This window comes from Haemorhous mexicanus, chromosome 5 (assembly GCF_027477595.1).
Source record: "Haemorhous mexicanus isolate bHaeMex1 chromosome 5, bHaeMex1.pri, whole genome shotgun sequence".
NCBI classification, from domain to species: Eukaryota; Metazoa; Chordata; class Aves; order Passeriformes; family Fringillidae; genus Haemorhous; species Haemorhous mexicanus.
Window position 1 is genome coordinate 76,900,918 of NC_082345.1, and position 21,332 is coordinate 76,922,249.

General features: G+C 56.4%; 1 protein-coding gene across 6 annotated transcripts in view; it reads right to left on the bottom strand.

Moving 5' to 3' along the window:
• The window catches only part of WDR7 (WD repeat domain 7), a 46,523-nt gene that overhangs the window by 9,299 nt on the left and 15,892 nt on the right, over positions 1–21,332 (bottom strand). For 5 of the 6 annotated variants that reach the window (XM_059847767.1, XM_059847769.1, XM_059847768.1 and 2 more), the window contains exons 16-24: positions 21,128–21,216; positions 19,819–19,937; positions 19,168–19,291; positions 17,049–17,162; positions 9,922–10,143; positions 8,033–8,219; positions 4,736–4,853; positions 3,348–3,497; positions 3,018–3,100 (exon numbers count right to left, since the gene is read on the bottom strand). In XM_059847767.1, coding sequence (XP_059703750.1) covers positions 3,018–3,100; positions 3,348–3,497; positions 4,736–4,853; positions 8,033–8,219; positions 9,922–10,143; positions 17,049–17,162; positions 19,168–19,291; positions 19,819–19,937; positions 21,128–21,216 — 1,206 coding nt within the window. Of the gene's footprint in view, positions 1–3,017; positions 3,101–3,347; positions 3,498–4,735; positions 4,854–8,032; positions 8,220–9,921; positions 10,144–17,048; positions 17,163–19,167; positions 19,292–19,818; positions 19,938–20,428; positions 20,510–21,127; positions 21,217–21,332 lie in introns of all 6 variants that reach the window. The other variant, XM_059847770.1, reaches the window with a different exon arrangement.

The following is a 21,332-nucleotide window of genomic DNA, read 5'->3' on the forward strand; positions in this document are numbered from 1 at the left end:
CACACCACACCCACCTGGGGACAGCAAGGGGCACAGGCTGGCACACCACACCCACCTGGGGACAGCAAGGGGCACAGGCTGGCACACCACACCCACCTGGGCACAGCAAGGGGCACAGGCTGGCACACCACACCCACCTGGGCACAGCAAGGGGCACAGGCTGGCACACCACACCCACCTGGGGACAGCAAGGGGCACAGGCTGGCACACCACACACACCTGGGGGCAGCAAGGGGCACAGGCTGGCACACCACACCCACCTGGGGACAGCAAGGGGTGGGGCTGGCACACCACACACACCTGGGCACAGCAAGGGGCACAGGCTGGCACACCACACCCACCTGGGGACAGCAAGGGGCACAGGCTGGCACACCACACACACCTGGGGACAGCAAGGGGCACAGGCTGGCACACCACACACACCTGGGGGCCATGGCAAGGGGCACAGGCTGGCACACCACACACACCTGGGGACAGCAAGGGGCACAGGCTGGCACACCACACCCACCTGGGGACAGCAAGGGGCACAGGCTGGCACACCACACCCACCTGGGCACAGCAAGGGGCACGGGCTGGCACACCACACCCACCTGGGCACAGCAAGGGGCACGGGCTGGCACACCACACCCACCTGGGCACAGCAAGGGGCACGGGCTGGCACACCACACACACCTGGGTGCCACGGGGTGGGGCTGGCACACCACACACACCTGGGTGCCATGGCATGGGGCTGGCACACCACACTCATTTGGGATCCCACCGGGGTGGGGCTGGCACACCACACACACCTGGGTGCCACGGGGCTGGCACACCACACTCACCTGGGTGCCATGGGGTGGGGCTGGCACACCACACACACCTGGGGGCCACGGGGCTGGCACACCACACACACCTGGGTGCCATGGGGCTGGCACACCACACCCACCTGGGTGCCATGGCATGGGGCTGGCACACCACACCCACTTGGGTGCCATGGCATGGGGCTGGCACACCACACCCACCTGGGTGCCATGGCATGGGGCTGGCACACCACACCCACCTGGGGACAGCAAGGGGCACAGGCTGGCACACCACACCCACCTGGGTGCCATGGCATGGGGCTGGCACACTGCACACACCTGGGGTGTCATGGTGTGGGGCTGGCACACCACACCCACCTGGGGACAGCAAGGGGCACAGGCTGGCACACCACACTCACCTGGGGGCCAGGGGGTGGGGCTGGCACACCACACACACCTGGGGTGTCATGGCACGGGGCTGGCACACCACACACACCTGGGGGCCATGGCATGGGGCTGGCACACCACACACACCTGGGTGCCATGGCATGGGGCTGGCACACCACACTCACCTGGGTGCCATAGCATGGGGCTGGCACACCACACTCATTTGGGATCCCACCAGGGTGGGGCTGGCCCACCACACTCATTTGGATCCCCCTGGGTAATTAACTAAGGGCTGGAACTGAGAGGTGATTTAAAGATCCACTCTGTGCTGGCTGAACACCTGGCATTCCACAAAAGCAGCTGATGGTTGGTATGTTACCATGGAACCTGCTGAGATTTATCCATCAGATTGATTTATTTCTTTGGGAATAATCTACGGGATAACCAGCAGCTCCCTGGAGGGCCAGGGTGTGCCCTCCCTGTGCTGGCACACCTCAGTGCAGGTGGTGACGTGCCCATCCAGCAGCCTGTGTGACTGAGGGCGTTCCCGTGACTGTCAAACAGGAAGGAAGGGGAAGGAGAAACAAGCAAACTCATGGGTTTTTGATGGGCATAAAGGAAAAGGGGAACTGGCCACCCCACACTCTCTGCTCCAGTAACACCCTTGGGGTAAAGGCTGCAATAGCCCTGAACACCCAGTGTGACCATGGGGCATTTACTGGAATTCCAACAGCTGCAAAATCCATGGAGCTTCAACACTTTGAAACCCAAGAGACACCAAATCCTAATGCAAATCCAAACCCTTGGGGATTATCACAGGGGAGCAGACCTGTGGAAGTGCCAGCTGCATTCCCAACGATGCTGCAATTTTGCAGCTACATTTTCCTCTTCCAAAATGCACCAGAAGTGCCTGGAGTCAGTCTCAAAATCCGGATTGCTGAGCATATTTAGGGCTTCGAGCAGCCACCTTTCAGACTTGTGGTTCCTGGGGATCCCCAGTGCCACAGCAACTGCAATGCACTGCAGGCTGGCAGCTGGCAAGGGAAGCAGGACGAAACAGGGGGGAAAACCAAGGAGGAATAAAAGAGAAGGAAGAGACTCCCTGGTTTTGTGCAGGGAAAAGGGCAAATGCAGCTCAGCTGCAGCTCTGGGTGGCGGTGTGTCCCTCCCTGAGGGGTGACCGTCCTTCCCTCAGTCTGCTCTCCCCGTTCTGTGATCAGGATGTGGCCACACACGTGTTCCAGTCCAGCCCGGGGAAGGCTGGGCTGCCAGAGGGGGTCACCAGGGGGGCTGGAGAGTGCTTCCCCTGGGATCTCTGCAGAGATCCCCCCTTGCTGGGCCTGCTGGCAGCCTCCCCTGGGCTCCCTCCATCGCCGGGTGCTGGATCACTTTTACTCTGGCTATAACCAGGAAATATCACCAGAGACCTTCAAATGGCTATAAATACACACAGCAATAGGGAGACTGGGCACTAATTCCCATCCATCCTTGCCTTTGTGCTTTAAGGAAAGCCACTTAAAGCATCAGGAAGGAGGAAGATCATCTCCATCAGGATCCAACCTGGCAACGGGATAATTGTTCTTTCCGTGAAACTATTCCATATTTTAATAGGTTATTAAATTAAAATGTAATGGCCGACAGGTGATTATTAGAATTTATTGGCCGGACCAGTTTAAGAGGATGACTGGGATATTTATTCCCATTTAAAGATACTGGAAATGCTCCCATTTAATAAATCACCTTTTACTCTTTGTTGTGTCACCTAAAAGACTGTTTCACTCTTGATTAGGAAATATATCCCGCTGGTGATCCTGTCATTCACTTCACAGTATTCCCAGAGGAAGAGCTCACCTGCAGATGGCTGGAAAACATTCCTGAAGACCCTTCTTCTTAACCAAAGATCCTTCCAGGCAGTACATGATGATGTCCATCACCTTGGAAACAAAAATTACCATCAGCTGACAATCAAGTTCTGAAGGTCATCCCATCCCAAGCTCCAGCAGATCAGCTTGTTCCAAGCTGTGTCCAGCCCAGCTTTGACCTCCTTTTGCTTGGGATATTTCCCCAACAACGTGATTTATGTAACGCCATTTCAAGGTTGGGAAATATAAAGCAAATCCTTTACACAGGGAAAGCAGCTCCTGGAGTGGAGCCAGCCTCCTCCCTGGCAGGGAGCCTCACCTCCACCAGCAGGTCCACGACGTCGGAGGGCATCTTGTCGATGAGGATCTCGATGACGCGCAGGATCTCGCCCTTGGCGCGGGCCAGCGTGCTGGTGTGGATGTTCTGCTGCGACTGCGTGTTGGCCGCCAGCGCCGTGTGCCGGTGCACCTGGGGGAGCAGGGGCACCACTGGCACCTGGCAACGGCCTCCAGACCACTGGGACTGGCCTTGAGCCCAGCAGCTCCTCCATGGCCACCAGGACCAGCAGAGCTGGCCTTGAGCCCAGCTCCTCCATGGCCACCAGGACCAGCAGGGCTGGCCTTGAGCCCAGCAGCTCCTCCATGGCCACCAGGACCAGCAGGGCTGGCCTTGAGCCCATCACTCCATGGTCAGCAGGACCAGCAGGGCTGGCCTTGAGCCCATCACTCCATGGTCAGCAGGACCAGCAGGGCTGGCCTTGAGCCCAGCAGCTCCTCCATGGTCACCAGGACCAGCAGGGCTGGCCTTGAGCCCATCTCTCCATGGCCACCAGGACCAGCAGGGCTGGCCTTGAGCCCAACACCACCTCCACGGTCACCAGGACCAGCAGGGCTGGCCTTGAGCCCATCTCTCCATGGTCACCAGGACCAGCAGGGCTGGCCTCGAGCCCAGCAGCTCCTCCATGGTCACCAGGACCAGCGGGGCTGGCCTTGAGCCCATCACTCCATGGTCACCAGGACCAGCAGGGCTGGCCTTGAGCCCAGCCCCACTCCATGGTCAGCAGGACCAGCAGGGCTGGCCTTGAGCCCATCACTCCATGGTCACCAGGACCAGCGGGGCTGGCCTTGAGCCCAACACCACCTCCATGGCCACCAGGACCAGCAGGGCTGGCCTCGAGCCCATCACTCCATGGTCAGCAGGACCAGCAGAGCTGGCCTTGAGCCCATCACCATCTCCATGGTCACCAGGACCAGCAGGGCTGGCCTTGAGCCCAGCAGCTCCTCCATGGTCACCAGGACCAGCAGGGCTGGCCTTGAGCCCATCACCTCCATGGTCACCAGGACCAGCAGGGCTGGCCTTGAGCCCATCACCATCTCCATGGTCACCAGGACCAGCAGGGCTGGCCTTGAATCCATCACCTCCATGGTCAGCAGGACCAGCAGGGCTGGCCTTGAACCCATCTCTCCATGGTCACCAGGACCAGCAGGGCTGGCCTTGAGCCCATCACTCCACAGTCACCAGGACCAGCAGGGCTGGCCTTGAGCCCATCACCTCCACGGTCCCCACCAAGCCCTGTCTGTCCCCGAGCTCAGCTGGGCTCCGGCCGGGCAGGGGTGGCTCAGCCCAGCCTCGGCCAGCCCCGCCCCGAGCTGCCCACCCTGCCCAGCCCGGGGAAAGCCCCCTGAGCCCCCGGGGGCCCCGCTCACCTCCTTGGCGATGGTGGTGATGAAGGCGGGCGGGCGGGCGGTGGCGATCAGGGACAGCGCGTGGCGAGCCGAGCGCGCCGAGTCGGCCGCGGGGCTCAGGGGCAGCCCCATTGTGATGCTAAACGGGAGCGCACAAAGGCAGGGACAAAGGGAAGGCGCGTTAGAAAGATAGAGTGAAAAGATTAGAACCAGCTTATAATGTCAGTTCAAGGTCACCGGGAGCACTCCGGCAGTTCCAATATAATGGACTCCCAACAAAGAGCGGTGATTAGGAGTCAGGGTGTTCCAGCATCAACCCCAAATCGAATAATTAACCATGAAGATTGAAAACAGTGAGTGCATCTGTCCAAAGTGGGCAAAAGGCCTTGTTAACAAATTATCTGTATGTGCTGAATACATATCACCCCACGGAGGCCCACGGCGTCCTCCCAAGGATTTATGGTTTGGTCTTTTACAGTATTTTAAACGCAGCCTGAAAAATCCCCTGGCCTGAGTAATTCTCCTTAATTCGAGGCTTTTACTCGCTGTGACAAGATAAAAGCAAAAAGCAATAAGGTGCTAAGTACCCAGTAACTGCAAAAATAAAATCTCTACGTGCCCTGCACATTATCCAAAAACTCCCCAAAATGTAGGAGCATGGAATCACAGGCTGGTTTGGGTTGGAAGGGTTTAAGGATCACCTATCCCACTCTCTGCCACGGGCAGGGACACCTTCCACTGCCCCAGGTTGCTCCAAGCCCTGTCCATCCCGGCCCTGAACACCTCCAGGGATGGGGCAGCCACTTATTCTTCTGGATAACCTGTGCAAGGGGTTCCTCCTTCTACCCTGTGCTCTCTGACTGATTTTTTGGGAAGAGAATAGCAGCAGTTTATAATCCCAACCAGTTTATTTTCCTTTCCCATCCCTCACCATCACTGCACCAATGACAACTCCCAGATGTGAAACTAAACAAAGTCTCTACCACAAGGTGATGTCCCCTTTGGCCTTTCCTTGGAAAACCACATCTAAAAGTAACTGCCAGACTCCTGGGCAGGTGCTCCATGGCAAAGGGACAGGCCAGGGAAGGAGTATCCCAGTTAACTTCTGGAGGAGGCTGCCAAAGCCAGCAAAGCCCAGGTGCCTGTCTCACTCTCCCAAGGCTCCGTGTCACACCAGCAGTGTGTGACACAGATGTAACCCAACGTGTGCATTTTCCTGGAAAGCAACAGGCTTTTAGTGAGTTCCTTCCCTTGGGAGGATGTGACAGGGGAGAGCTTGGGTCAGCCCTGCCAGGGAACATTCCAGCCAGGATGAAAGCACCCAGGCCATCCCAGGGTCAGACAGATAAAATGTATGGATTGATCCTAAGGTGACTTGCTAATCTGGCTGTTCACAGCAGAGGAAAGCCCAGAGAAGCTGTGGCTGCCCCATCCCTGGAATTGTTCCAGGCCAGGCTGGACGGGACCCAGAGCAACCTGGACAAGAGGAAGGTGGGGTAGGATGGTTCCTGCCCATGGCAGGGCGTGGAACGGGATGATCCTAAAACACCCCCAGCCCGAACCACGGCATGAAAATCTGTGTGAAATGCAGCTCAACTCAGAAAGCAAAAACACAGCCAAGACATCAGAGCCTGCAAGTGCTGGGAAAACTCTTTATCCTCGCAGCTGAGCAGTCTCCCTTGGCACAGCCCAACCTCCAGGAACCAGGGCGAGCTGGGCGAGCGGAGGAGTTCCGAGCACCTGAGTTTTGCCTAACAGCTCGGATATTCCCTTGATTCAGCAGGGAAAAAAGAACCCCACTCGTTTTCCTGGTCAATAAATGTGATTTCTTCTTTTCCATCTAAAAGCAGAAGCTTGACATAAAAGCTCTTTAATAAAACCTCCGGGAGAGGCGCCGGCAGCTGTGTGCCGTTATTGTGTCCGCGGCAAATCCGGCACAAAGCGGGAGCTCAGCGGGGCTCCGCCAGGGTGAGATCCACACTTAACCCCTGCACACATTGTTGCTCCATTTCTTTCCATCTCCCTCCATCCTGGATCTGTCAGGAATGTAACAGGCCATTTTCAATCTAAATCTTGTTATGGATTAATAAGCAAACGCTTTCGCGCTTATTATGCAATTTATCATGAGGAAAATTGCGCCGGGCTCCTCGAGGCTCCACGCTGATCCCTTCATTTGTTCCCTGCTCTTTGCAGGGAGAGCCAGACTAATCCTCCTGACAGCTAAGGGTGGAATCACCCCAGCACAAGGGCTCGCTGAAGAGCTGTGGGCACTTGGAAGCTGAAGTTGGGATTTACATAGAGCGGGGCTGGGGAGGGCCCTGGGAAGGGACGAGGTGGTGGTGCCTCCTGTCACACTACAAGGCATAACTGCAATTCCGACAGAAAACAATGGTAATCCCATTTGTCCATATTTCTCCTGCCAACACAGGCCAAGGATCCCTTCTTTGTAGGCTGAGGAAATTAAAACTTACATAAAATGGGCTTAGAACAATGTCAGAGCCCTCAAGACTGATGGGTGTGGAAACACATTTCTGGGACTGAAGCAGCTCTGGGCGGCTCCTTATTGCAGGTGCCATTTGGTCAGAACCCAGGACATCCCTCTAGCTCCCCTGGATGGCTTGAGCCCCTGCCAGGGGGCTCAGAGACCTTGGCACGGGGCCCAACACCCCTGTGCCTTCGATTTTAGCTCATGGAAAAACAATTACCAACTTTGTACAAACCACAAGAGTTTGAGTAGAATGTTGGTGAATTTATCATGGGGTGAAAATGTAGAATTTTGGGGTTTTTAGAACGGGGGCTCAGGAGGCAAGATAGAGGGATTTGGGCATGCCTTGTCCTTCTTCTTGGCCTCCATCTTCTGGGTGATGGTGGCACTTTTGGATTGGTTTAGAGCAGAAGCTCACTGTCTGACACAGGTGCTAGGTATTGGGAGGTTACTGGGACTAATGCACACAGTTTTTAGTATAAGGTAACACAGCCTCTGAGGTGGGCAGTGTGCTTCAGACAGACCTCAGCAGGTCAGAGAAGGAATGTAACAGATAAGAAATAACAAACAACCTTGAGAACAGGAGCCAAGGAATCCTGACTCCTTCTCTGCCTGCTGGCCTGGGAACAGAGACTCTCTAACAGATCTCAGAGTCATCCTCACCACAGAGACCCCCGAGACCACTTCAATTCTGTGTCTGTCACGGAATCATACCCTGGTCTGGCTCGAAAGGAACCTTAAGGATGCAACCTTCCACGAGGCCGCTCCCCGCACTGTCCCTTTGCAACACCCCCCTCTCCCTGCCCCCTCCGAGGGGTGGGCACGGTACCCACTTGGCCAGCTGCTTCTCGGCGTCGGCGCAGAGCTCGAGCAGCCCCATGAGCACGGCCGACACGTCCATGTAGGGCTCCCAGACGGTGAAGCCGCGGCCGACGAGGTCGATGGCGGTGCGGCGGATGGTGCTGTGCGCCGGGAGCCGCGCGCTGGGCGGCTGCAGCAGCAGGAACGTCAGCGCCTTGCCTGCCGGGGGTGGGCAGAGGGGGGATGGCAGGGCGGGCAGAGCGGCTGGCACGCAGCCCACGGGCAGCCAGGGCCAGCCCTGCCACGGGCACGACGCCTTCCCCCAGCCCAGCCCGCCCCACGCCCCGCCAGCTCTCAAACACGGCATTGCCACCACCTAGGAACTAACAGCAAATGCATTTTGGGGGGGAAAACACAAGTGGAATCCTGAGTCTTGATCCAGGTTCTGCACATTTCGGAAGCATTATTAATGTTTAATTGAACAGCCTGCTCTTAAATAAAAGCAATTACTTACACATGAGTGGGGGAGGGCAGCGCTCGCCGATAATTTATCGTTATCTCTCCATCATTATTTATTAGCCCTCGATAGTGCTTCTTGTGGTAAAGATAATTGCTGATTTTATCAGCTTTTTCCTCCACTGTCCTCAACAAGTTGCTTGTTTGGTTTATTAAACAAGCCTCCTGGTGTTTTTAGGGCCGGGAAAAGCCAACCGAGTTTTTCTGGTTAATTCACACCAACCAATCCCGATCCGTGCGAAACAGCTCCCAAAATTCCACCGGCTCGATTTTCTGCCTCCAACCCAAACCCTCATTAAAAGGTGTCTCCTCCCCTGTGCCCTCAGCAGCCAGCAGCAGCAGCTGTGACCCAAAGGCCCGGTGCCAGGGCGGGACATCTTTGTTTAAAGCTCTGCCCGGCCCTAAGCCAAGGAATGAATATTGACAAAAACATCCCGGCGCTAATGAGTTGTTCGTTAGGGCAATAAACATGTCACATTAGAGTCGGGCAGACGAGGTAATTAGGCCTGGAAAAGCTCTGGAAAAGCTCAGCACAGCCCGGGATGATGTGCTGATGTGCTGCTGCCCATTCACCCTCTCCACACAAAAACGCAGGTGGGCACAGCTCCTCAGGCAGCCCCCCCTTAAAGTGGTGTTAAAGCAGAGTTTTACTGCAGGTGGCTCATTCTGCACGGGCACACCTGCTCCTTACATCACTTCAGTCACCCAGATGTGCCCAAATGCTCCAATCTATCCCTTACTGTCAGTGCACAGAAGGCCCTGGGTTCCCAAAATGTGCAATCTCTCCAGGCAGCCTTGTTATCCCCCGTTTGCCAATGGATTTTAAAAAATGAAATTATTTGCTGGGGAAAATCAATAGCCCAGACAGGAATGAGCCACTGAGAACTCTGATCAAGATCCAACTAAATCCAAATGATGGACTCCAAGGATAGGATTTAACTTGATTGTGATCCTTTCTAGATGATTTTTTTCTCCCTGATTTTCCACGGAGAGACAGAAATTTTGGAGAGCTGGGGGAAAAGAGTCGGGAGGGATTAATGCAGGTGCCAAGCAAGGGCACAGCTGGAATTTCTAGAGAATTCCACCCTCTCCAAAAGGCACCCAATCACAGCTCCACGTCAATACCCTGCAGTCGATGGATTTAAGCTTGCCCAGAGAAGCTGTGGATTCCCCAGCCCTGGAAGCGCCCAAGGCCGGGCTGGGTGGGGCTTGGAGCACGCTGGGCCACTGGAAGGTGACAAATACCCAAGACAAACGCAGTGCAAGTGCTCTGCTTCACCTGGGAAGAGAACAAAGCCTGGCAGAATCCTCAGCACCTCTTACTGCCCATTCCCGCTCCCCAATCCCACTCTTTTCCAGGAAAACCGGGGAGCCCGTGCCCAGGGGAGGCTGGGGGGGTACTCACAGGTGTGCCTGGCCAGGGAGTAGTTGGATCCCCCGCTGGTGAGGCCGAAGCCCTCGGGGATCTGGCTGGAGCTGCGCGGCCGCGTCAGCAGCTTGGGCGGCTCGATCTCGGCGCCGAACTCGGCGCCGATGACGCCCAGCAGCACGATGGCCGTGGCCTGCTTGCGCCTCTCCTCGTAGGACGTGGACACCTTCTTGGGCTGGGGCAGCCCCGCCAGGCAGCCTGCAGGAGAGCCAGGGCACGGGGGTGAGCGCTGCCAACAGCAGCGGGAAGGCCAAGGTGGCACCGGCGCCGCGGCACCGGCACCCGAGGGGACACCGGCGTGGGCATGGCTCCGTTCACCCCCAAAAACCCCGAGAGAGCTGCAAACATCCCTGCCAAAGGACTCTGGGGGAAAGAACAGCCATTGCCAGCTTTGTTTGCTCAGTGATATTCTATGTTCGTTCGTGGCATTCTATGTTCGTTCTGCGTCTGCCGCTCGGTCACTTTAAATTGCAATTTTAATTGGTTTGAAAAGATGGATTTTTTTTTTTTTCAGGAGAAGTTCTTTGCATTGTGTTTTATGATGTAAAAATATCTTTTTGATAGAGGATCCATCACCACAGCCAGCTCCTATTAAACGTTGGGATATTGAACTTTTAGGATAACAAGGACACACCGTGAAACCAAACGGATATTTTCATACAGCAAAATGGAATTTTAACAACGGGACAAAACCACAATCATGAATTTTACATAAAAGTGAAATATGTGTTATTAGTTTAACACAGTCCAGGGATTCTGAATTCCACTAAGCAGAGGAGTTTGGTGGGTTTTTTTTTTTTTATTTGGAGTAAAATCCCAAAATCTGGGAAGAAATTACTGGAAGGCAACCACAGTCACTTATTGTGACAAATAAAGTCCACTCTCACCTAGATGTTAATTTCCAGCATCCTGGGAAATTCCCTGCCATTTGCTCCAAAACAGAAGGAAGTTTTAATCCTTCCCAAGAGCTGTTTGCTGAGGACTTGGGAGGCATCACCTGCCACGGCATGAGGCCGGTGCATTAATGAAGGCAGGATTAATGAAGCACACGGGATGTCTCTGTTAATGACATCCATGGGGCTCCAGAGCAAAATAAGGAACTAACCACATTTTAGGAGCTGTGCTCAGGCAGCCCCGCCAGCCAAAAGGGAGAGAAAAGCCAAGGGAAACCTGAACAATGGGAAGGGAGGGAGAAAAAGGGAAAAAATCGATAGCACTGCCTTTGGAGCAGGAAGGATGCGAAGGGGCTGGAACAAAGCAGGGCAGGAACAGCGGGAAGGGCCCAAGAGCCGTTTGGGCCGGCGCTCGTCAACACGTGCCGTGTGTCCCGCCCATGTCACAGCCCGATGTCACAGCCCGATGTCACAGCCCGATGTCACAGCCCCCCCGCAGTGCCGTGTCCCGCCCATGTCACAGCCCGATGTCACAGCCCGATGTCACAGCCCCCCCGCAGTGCCGTGTCCCGCCCATGTCACAGCCCGATGTCACAGCCCGATGTCACAGCCCCCTGCCCATGCCAGGTTTGGCCCCGCAGGGTGCTCCATGTGTGACACCGATGTCACAGCCCCCCGCCCATGCCAGGGCTGGCCCTGCAGGGTGCTCTGTGTGTGACACCGATGTCACAGCCCGATGTCACAGCCCCCTGCCCATGCCAGGGCTGGCCCTGCAGGGTGCTCCATGTGTGACACCGATGTCACAGCCCCCTGCCCATGCCAGGGCTGGCCCTGCAGGGTGCTCTGTGTGTGACACCGATGTCATAGCCCCTGCCCATGCCAGGGCTGGCCCTGCAGGGTGCTCTGTGTGGTGACACCGATGTCACAGCCCCCTGCCCATGCCAGGGCTGGCCCTGCAGGGTGCTCTGTGTGGTGACACCGATGTCACAGCCCCCCTGCCCATGCCAGGGCTGGCCCTGCAGGGTGCTCTGTGTGGTGACACCGATGTCACAGCCCCCCTGCCCATGCCAGGGCTGGCCCTGCAGGGTGCTCTGTGTGTGACACCGATGTCACAGCCCGATGTCACAGCCCCTGCCCATGCCAGGGCTGGCCCTGCAGGGTGCTCTGTGTGTGACACCGATGTCACAGCCCGATGTCACAGCCCCCGCCCATGCCAGGACTGGCCCTGCAGGGTGCTCTGTGTGTGACACCGATGTCACAGCCCCCACCCATGCCAGGGCTGCCCATGCCAGGGTGCTCCCTCCACGCCGTGCCACTCCCTGCCCTGCCCGGGCTCCCTGTGTCGACCTGGAATGGCAAAAAAAATCCTGAGCTGAGCTCCCCCTGTGCCAAGACATCCGTCCTTGTTAATCCCACTGAAACTCCGGCCAGGACAGGCTGGGAAAGATCCACAGTGTCCCATGAGCTTGACCCTCAGTGCAGGATTTTCTGCCTCAGAAAGAAAACAGCCCCCCAAATCCCCCAAACCTCCATGAAATGAAAGACTAAGCAAGCCAGCCCCTGAGACAGAGCAGCATCTCCTCTGGAAGCACAGCTGGAAGAGGAGCCCTCTCAGGTGGCCGTGCCACTCTGGTATTTGGTCCCCGTGCCACGTGCCCCTTTAATCACAGCCCGGCTGACACACAGATCCATCTTCCTGACAGCACCCCTGATCACCTATCACAGGCAGAAAATTCATAACCTCCAACGGCTCCGGGAGCAAAACACAAGCTGTGGGGCCAGAAGGACAAAAACCACCGGGATTTCAGCTGGAAAAATCCCACTTCAGGTCGATGGAAAGCCAAAAGAATCCTCAATATTCCCAGCCCAAGCCCTACAGCCCAGGGGTGCTGGAAGCAGGATTGGCACAGGGCAGTGCCCAAACCCCCCTAGTTTGCAGGCTGGGCATAGGGCAGTGCCCAAACCCCCCTGGTTTGCAGGATTGGCACAGGGCAGTGCCCAAACCCCCCTGGATTGCAGGCTGGGCACAGGGCAGTGCCCAAACCCCCCTGGTTTGCAGGCTGGGCACAGGGGGCAGTGCCCAAACCCCCCTGGATTGCAGGTTGGGCACAGGGGACAGTGCCCAAACCCCCCTGGTTTGCAGGCTGGGCACAGGGCAGTGCCCAAACCCCCCTGGTTTGCAGGCTGGGCACAGGGCAGTGCCCAAACCCCCCTGGTTTGCAGGTTGGGCACAGGGCAGTGCCCAAACCCCCCTGGTCTGCAGGCTGGGCACAGGGCAGTGCCCAAACCCCCCTGGTTTGCAGGCTGGGCAGGGGGCAGTGCCCAAACCCCCCTGGTTTGCAGGCTGGGCACAGGGGGCAGTGCCCAAACCCCCTGGTTTGCAGGCTGGGCACAGGGGGCAGTGCCCAAACCCCCCTGGTTTGCAGGCTGGGCACAGGGGGCAGTGCCCAAACCCCCTGGTTTGCAGGCTGGGCAGGGGGCAGTGCCCAAACCCCCCTGGTTTGCAGGCTGGGCACAGGGGGCAGTGCCCAAACCCCCCTGGTTTGCAGGCTGGGCACGGGGCAGTGCCCAAACCCCCCTGGTTTGCAGGCTGGGCACAGGGCAGTGCCCAAACCCCCCTGGTCTGCAGGCTGGGCACAGGGCAGTGCCCAAACCCCTCTGGTTTGCAGGCTGGGCACAGGGGGCAGTGCCCAAACCCCTCTGGTTTGCAGGCTGGGCACAGGGGGCAGTGCCCAAACCCCCCTGGTTGCAGGCTGGGCACAGGGCAGTGCCCAAACCCCCCTGGTGTGCAGGCTGGGCACAGGGCAGTGCCCAAACCCCCCTGGTTTGCAGGCTGGGCACAGGGGGCAGTGCCCAAACCCCCCTGGTTTGCAGGATTGGCACAGGGGGCAGTGCCCACACCCCCCTGGTTTGCAGGCTGGGCACAGGGCAGTGCCCAAACCCCCCTGGTGTGCAGGATTGGCACAGGGGGCAGTGCCCAAACCCCCCTGGTGTGCAGGCTGGGCACAGGGGGCAGTGCCCAAACCCCCCTGGTTTGCAGGCTGGGCACAGGGCAGTGCCCAAACCCCCCTGGTTTGCAGGCTGGGCAGGGGGCAGTGCCCAAACCCCCCTGGTTTGCAGGATTGGCAGGGGGCAGTGCCCAAACCCCCCTGGTTTGCAGGCTGGGCACAGGGCAGTGCCCAAACCCCCCTGGTTTGCAGGCTGGGCACAGGGGGCAGTGCCCAAACCCCCCTGGATTGCAGGCTGGGCACAGGGCAGTGCCCAAACCCCCCTGGTTTGCAGGCTGGGCACAGGGCAGTGCCCAAACCCCCCTGGTTTGCAGGCTGGGCACAGGGGGCAGTGCCCAAACCCCCCTGGTGTGCAGGCTGGGCACAGGGCAGTGCCCAAATCCCCCTGGTTTGCAGGCTGGGCACAGGGGGCAGTGCCCAAACCCCCCTGGTTTGCAGGATTGGCACAGGGGGCAGTGCCCAAACCCCCCTGGTGTGCAGGCTGGGCACAGGGCAGTGCCCAAACAGTTAACACCCAGCAGCACGTGGCTCCCCAGCTCCCCTTAATTGGCTTTGCACACTTGTGGGGCAAATTAATTTCAGCCCAGCTTACAATAAAAGGATTAAAGAGGCAGTAAGTTGTGCAGGTTGAGCTGCAGAGGGATCCACGGGTGTGGGTTAAGGAGAGGTGCACTGCAGAGCCAGGAATGCACCCCAAACCCCACCCTGAGCCCCCCAGTGCCTGCCCTGAACTGCCCTGGGAACCCCCTGGGGATTCCCACCCCGCTTCCAGCAGGATCAGCACTGGGATTTACTCAGGTGCATCAAAAGCACCTGGAAATACAGAAATCCTGGCAGCAGACATTCCACATGGATAAATGATTTGCTCAACACAGAGAGAGGATTGTGAGGAGTCTGTCCAAAGAAATCAGAAGTGAAAATATTGTCTAGGAATGCCAGTGCCAGTGAGCACAAGGAAAACGCAGGAAAAGAGAAGGATATTTTATAAACCTGGGGTTCCTCCTGGCCAGGTGCTCCAAGGCTGGGGACTGGGGCCATTCCTGGCTGCACAGTTCCCTCTGCTGGCCCCGCAGAGAAGGGACCTGGGGAGCCTGGCCAGCTCCTGGAGAATTTGGGGATTTCTCCCTGACAGCCCATCCTCTATTACATCTCCCATCATAACTCAGTGCCAGCTCCAAATTGTGCCAATGCAATCATTGCTCTGGAGTATCTGGAAATTGGGAATAATTTAATGGCAGAGCTCTTTAGAGTGCTGGGAGCTGTCGTGCATTAGAAATTACAACTTAATTTCTTTAATTGCAGGTAGAAGATGTGCCTCCCCACCCTTTCAATGAGTGGTTTGTGCAGCCATTCCCACCTCCTGCAGGTCAGTGGAATTTTCTGCTCCCTTCTATGAGGGAAGGTTTCACCGTGCTGCAGCAGCATCTGGGAACACAAAATGGGTGAGGATGCTGCAGCCTTCTTCCAGGGAACTAGGCAGAGACAAAATGGATCCTGAGCTGCTCAGATGGGCAATAGCAGGCACCTTTTAGCCAGGGTTTAAAGCACTGGGCCCATCCATCAATATTTCCCTCAGAGGGGACATTTAAGGGACGAGAATCTCAATTTTTCAGAGATCTGGTTATTGCTATTGGGATCTCAATATATGAGTCTGTAGAGCAATGATATTTGAGACTGGATTTGAACTTTAGTGACAACTTCCCAACAGGATCACTTGGAGCAAACAGTGGTGAGTAAGACTTAATTTGGAGTCGTTACAGCCCAAATTCCAGCTAAAATGAAACTAAAGAATAAAACAGCACGCACACTTCCACCAGATTTTGATGAGCAGGAATGGGATTTTGGAGTTTCAGAGTTATCAGCATCAACTTACCCCCAAAAACAGACCCACCAATCCAGAAACACCATTTCAGAAGTGACTGAATGGCCCTAACTCAGCCACCTCCCTTTCAGGAAGGAACCACAGGATGGTTTCAAACCTGCAGAGCCCGGTCAGGAGCTCTCCTTCCCACTCCTGAAGGAATCCCAGCACCTGATTTAGGGACGAGCCAGCAGCACATTCCTGGCTTTAACACCACAGCTCCACGGAGAGATCCCAAAAGGAAAATGCAGGAAAACTGGGAAGTTTCAATGCCAGCAGTCCTGGGGCTCAGGAAACCACCCCAGCTTGTTCCTGCCTCACAGCCCTGAGCCAGCAGGGAAAAACCCCAGCAAAAATGGCTGAACACAGAGAGAGCCACCTTTTCCCAGTAAACTGGAGTTTTCCAGAGCTCCACAGGCCCCCCAGGCAGGGAACTGGCCCTGGAGCAGGCTGGAACTGCTTTGGTGGGGCTGGGACCTTCCCTAGCAGATGTCCCCAGTGGCAGCTGCTGGTCCCACAGGTGTCCCCAAGCCCTCAGAGCTGAGTGGGGCTCACTGGGAGACATCTGCTCCCCTGGCAGATGCCCAAAGCTTCCCAAGCCAGCTTTTGCTGGAATTCATTTGTGGTTCCCCAAAATCAGGAAGTCTATCATTTACACAATTCAAAACATACCCTGAATAAACCAATTCACCAAATCCCCAAATTCTGAGCACTGGAGCCAGGAAAATTTATGCCCAACTGGGAAAAAAAACGCTGCTGCCCACGTGTGAATTATTTAAACAAAACATTAGGTCTGTTTTTAGTTACCCAACAAAGCCTTTCAGGCACTAAAAGGAGATTTGAGGACAGACCAAATTTTCTAAGTAACTTCTGAATAAAAGCCACTGAAGTGTATTAAGGATTTTCAGCTAAAATGTTCCCCTGTCCCTAAGGTCTGAGGTGGAAATGATCCTTTAAGGAATGCTCTTGAGAAGTGAAAGCCTTGGGGGAATCTCAAGCTGGAAAAGATCCTATTGAGCAGCAATCCCATCAGCAAACACTGGTCTTAATGGGACCACCAGAGAAAGAAACTGAGGTGGAGCTGTCTCAAAGTTCTTATTTCTCCCTCAGTTCTCCCAGTGCAAACCTCGCTGTAGCCACTGAACCCACAGTTCAGGATGCAGCCCCCTTGAATCAGATCCCCCACCAGAAGAAATGATTTGGGGAACAGTTCTAAAGAGTGACAGGCAAGCACAGAAAGCCTTTATTTCTGAGCTGGCTGTGGGCAGCTCTGAGAGCTCCAAATGCAGTGAAATGGAGCCACGTTCATTATCTGGGCAAGGTTAATGAGGGAGTGCTCACCTGCTGCAATGTCATCATCCACCAGGTCGTGCTCCTCCTCCTGCACCTTGGCCTCTGCTCCTGAGGGATCTGGGGGGGCACTGGCACTCTGAAGGGCTTCTGTGGTCACTCCAGCTGGAGGAACAACCCAACACCCCAAATCAGGCATCTGGGAAAACAGCTCCTGCTCCTGCAGCAGCCAAACCTCATTTCACCCCTCCTTCAATCCACTCCTGCCTTGCTCTGGCTCCTCCACCTCCAGCCTGGCACGAGATCCTCAGCCTCAGCTAGAAACAGCAGCATGTGCTCGTTTTGACCCACAGGAATGATTGCCAGTCCAACTGAGCTCAGAGAAACCCAAACCACACCCTAACACCTTCCACTCAGATTTAATACTGTGATGGGACACTTGAAAATCCCTGCAGGCCTGGGACACCTCAGCAGGAGCCCTTTAGGGACAAGGAGCCAGCAATGGAGGGGTGATTGGGAATGTGGGGTTCCCAGGATGGATGAGAGGCAGTGTGGGGTTCCCAGGATGGATGAGAGGCAGTGTTGGGTTCCCAGGATGGATCAGTGGCAGTGTGGGGTTCTCAGGATGGATGAGAGGCAGTGTGGGGTTCCCAGGATGGGTGAGAGGCAGTGTGGGGTTCCCAGGATGGATCAGTGGCAGTGTGGGGTTCTCAGGATGGATGAGTGGCAGTGTGGGGCTCCCAGGCCCTGTCCCAGGATGGATGAGAGGCAGTGTGGGGTTCCCAGGATGGATGAGAGGCAGTGTGGGGTTCTCAGGATGGATGAGTGGCAGTGTGGGGTTCCCAGGATGGATGAGAGGCAATGTGGGGTTCCCAGGATGGATGAGAGGCAGTGTGGGGCTCCCAGGATGGGTGAGAGGCAGTGTGGGGTTCCCTCAATGGATGAGAGGCAGTGTGGGGTTCCCAGGATGGGTGAGAGGCAGTGTGGGGTTCCCAGGATGGATGAGTGGCAGCGTGGTGCTCCCAGGCCCTGTCCCAGGATGGATCAGTGGCAGTGTGGTGCCCCCAGGGTCCTGTCCCAGGATGGCTGAGTGGCAGTGTGGTGCTCCCAGGCCCTGTCCCAGGATGGATGAGTGGCAGTGTGTGGCTCCCAGGGCCCTGTCCCAGGATGGCTGAGTGGCAGTGTGGTGCTCCCAGGGCCCTGTCCCAGGATGGATGAGTGGCAGTGTGTGGCTCCCAGGCCCTCTCCCAGGATGGCTCAGTGGCAGTGTGGTGCTCCCAGGGCCCTGTCCCAGGATGGGTGAGTGGCACTGTGGGGTTCCCAGGATGGATGAGTGGCAGTGTGGAGCTCCCAGGATGGATGTGTGGCAGTGTGTGGCTCCCAGGGCCCTGTCCCAGGATGGGTGAGTGGCAGTGTGGGGTTCCCAGGATGGCTGAGTGGCAGTGTGGTGCTCCCAGGCCCTGTCCCAGGATGGCTGAGTGGCACTGTGGGGTTCCCAGGATGGATCAGTGGCACTGTGGTGCTCCCAGGGCCCTGTCCCAGGATGGCTCAGTGGCAGTGTGGGGCTCCCAGGCCCTGTCCCAGGATGGCTGAGTGGCAGTGTAGTGCTCCCAGGGCCCTGTCCCAGGATGGCTGAGTGGCAGTGTGGGGTTCCCAGGATGGCTCAGTGGCAGTGTGGTGCTCCCAGGGCCCTGTCCCAGGATGGCTGAGTGGCAGTGTGGGGTTCCCAGGATGGCTCAGTGGCAGTGTGGTGCTCCCAGGGCCCTGTCCCAGGATGGCTGAGTGGCAGTGTGGGGTTCCCAGGATGGCTCAGTGGCAGTGTGGTGCTCCCAGGGCCCTGTCCCAGGATGGCTGAGTGGCAGTGTGGGGTTCCCAGGCCCTGTCCCAGGATGGCTGAGTGGCAGTGTGTGGCTCCCAGGCCCTGTCCCAGGATGGCTGAGTGGCAGTGTGTGGCTCCCAGGCCCTCTCCCAGGATGGCTCAGTGGCACTGTGGGGCTCCCAGGGCCCTGTCCCAGGATGGGTGAGTGGCAGCGTGTGGCTCCCAGGCCCTCTCCCAGGATGGCTGAGTGGCAGCGTGGGGTTTCCAGGATGGATAAGTGGCAGTGTGGTGCTCCCAGGGCCCTGTCCCCCCCGTGCCCCTGGCGAGGGGCGGTGCCAGGGCGCTCCTTACGGGAGATGACGCTGTCCATGTACTGGGGCAGGTAGGGAGCCCAGGTGTCGATGGTCTCCTTGCGGCCCGCCTGCTCGATCCGGCGCAGCTCGGCCAGCAGCAGCGCCTGCGCCGCCTCCCGCACCTGCGGGGACACACAGCACAGCACAGCTCTGCACACAGCCCCCAGGGCTCACACGGCACCCCGACAGCCAGCTTCAGTGCCATTCCTGAGCGCTGAGCTGGGCTTTCACTGGAAACGTTCCTGCAGCACACACACGGCTGCACTCAGCTTCAGCTTTCCTGTTTCCCACGTTCTCTGCTGCATTCGTGTGTCACCCTGAGCTCCACAGAAAGAGCTGGCAAGCTCTCCTCGCAGTTCAGTCACACAAACAATCCTTTTCCAGCCCCAGAGCCAGCACTGACACTGCTGCAGCTTCAGTGCCGTAACGTGCAAACAACAGGGAACTGAGGACAGCAGAATTCCCTTCCCTGGGAGGGTGGGACTGCATCAGCTGGAGCTGGAACTGGACAGCCAACCCCAAGATGAAATAGCAACGAGCAACAGCAAAATCTCGAATAAAACAGCAGGATCATTGCTGGCCATGGGATTTTCATGCAAAGGGCAGGTGGAACCATTGCAAAGCAGCAGCCCAGGAGGGCGGGGCTCACCTCCAGGCAGCGATCCTGCCACCTGCGGGCCAGCATCTCCAGCAGGGGCGGCCGGAACTTCTCCAGCCCCAGCAGGTCGGGCAGCATCACGCAGTGCATGGCAGCCAGCTGGCTCCAGCCTGGGGGAGCACACAAAACCAACACCACACATCATCCAGGCACTGAGCACAGCCCCACAGCCCGGCCACAGCCAGCTCTGCTCACACTGCATCACCCACACTCAGCAAGGGGGCTCTGGCCTCCTTTAAACTTTTGCAAATAGATGCAAGCACAGTTTATCCTTATTAGCACACTGCTATCCTTGTTTTCCACCTGGATTCTTTATTTCAGCACACTTAATGCAGGTGCACTCCTACCACAGCTCTGCGTGGGTAAAACCAGCAGAGAGAAATACAGAGTTCAAATAAAAATATCCCATATTCTAGTAAATATATGTGCAGTATTCAATTGAAATCTCCATCAACACCAACACTCAGATTTAAGGGGTGTGAAAAGCCTGCCCCAGGTACCCCGTGTTCAAAGAAGAATTCCCTTAGAAATCAAATAAAAAGAGCAATGAGGAGGGATTTCAGCTGAAGTAAGGACAAGTAGAAAAGTGAGGAAGGAATACCTTCGTTGACTAAGAAACAGGAATGGAAAGCAGAAGTGTCAGAGTGCCCAGATTCCGTGCTGGAAGCAGCAGCAGGAGCAACTTGCAGAGGAAAGAAGAAGAAATAAAAGAGAGAAAAAAAGAGGGAAGTGAGGAGAGCAGCAGCAGAAAAACGAGTTAGTATCACTGGAGAATGGAAAACAAGGGGAGGCTGTGATGATCTTCAACTTAAATATTCAACTTAAAAACAAAACTCGGCTTCAAAATAATATCCAACTCAAAATAATATCCAACTTAATGAGAATTCCAGGTTTTCCAAGAAGGAAGAGGCAGACATGCAGCTGCAGAGGAACATGGAGACAGTGAGAGAAACTGGGATGTTTTGAAAAGACCAAAATGCATCTCAATCAAATGATTTTAAATATGTTTTTAGGCAGGTGGCTTTGGTTTGACTGTAAGTTAAAAACCCAGGAGCCTTTAGCTCCAGGCTTTAAAGCCTCCTCAGAATGTGTGGGAGCACTTGAAACAGGGAATGATGTCAAGGCAGAATCAGCATCTTGTATTGGTTCCTAAACAAGTCCTAATCCCCAAGAATTTCATGGAGATTAACACTACTCTGTCCTGCCATGCAGTAATTTCACCTCTTGACACCAAGGTGTTCACTTCAGCATAATGAGCTGCAACAACAGACCCAAGGGGTGCAAAGGAGGTGGTTTTTACCTTGTTTGATTTGCCCTTGTGCTGCATGGCTGGACACGGGAGGGGGCGGCTTCGCCTTGGCCATCTCGGGGGTGCCCGGCCTGGGTGGCCTAAACATGAAACATCCATGGAGAGACACATCAATGGAACATCCATCCATCCATCCATCCATCCAGCCACCAGCAGGCAAACCACACCACATCCTGGCCTCCAGAGGGGCCTGCCA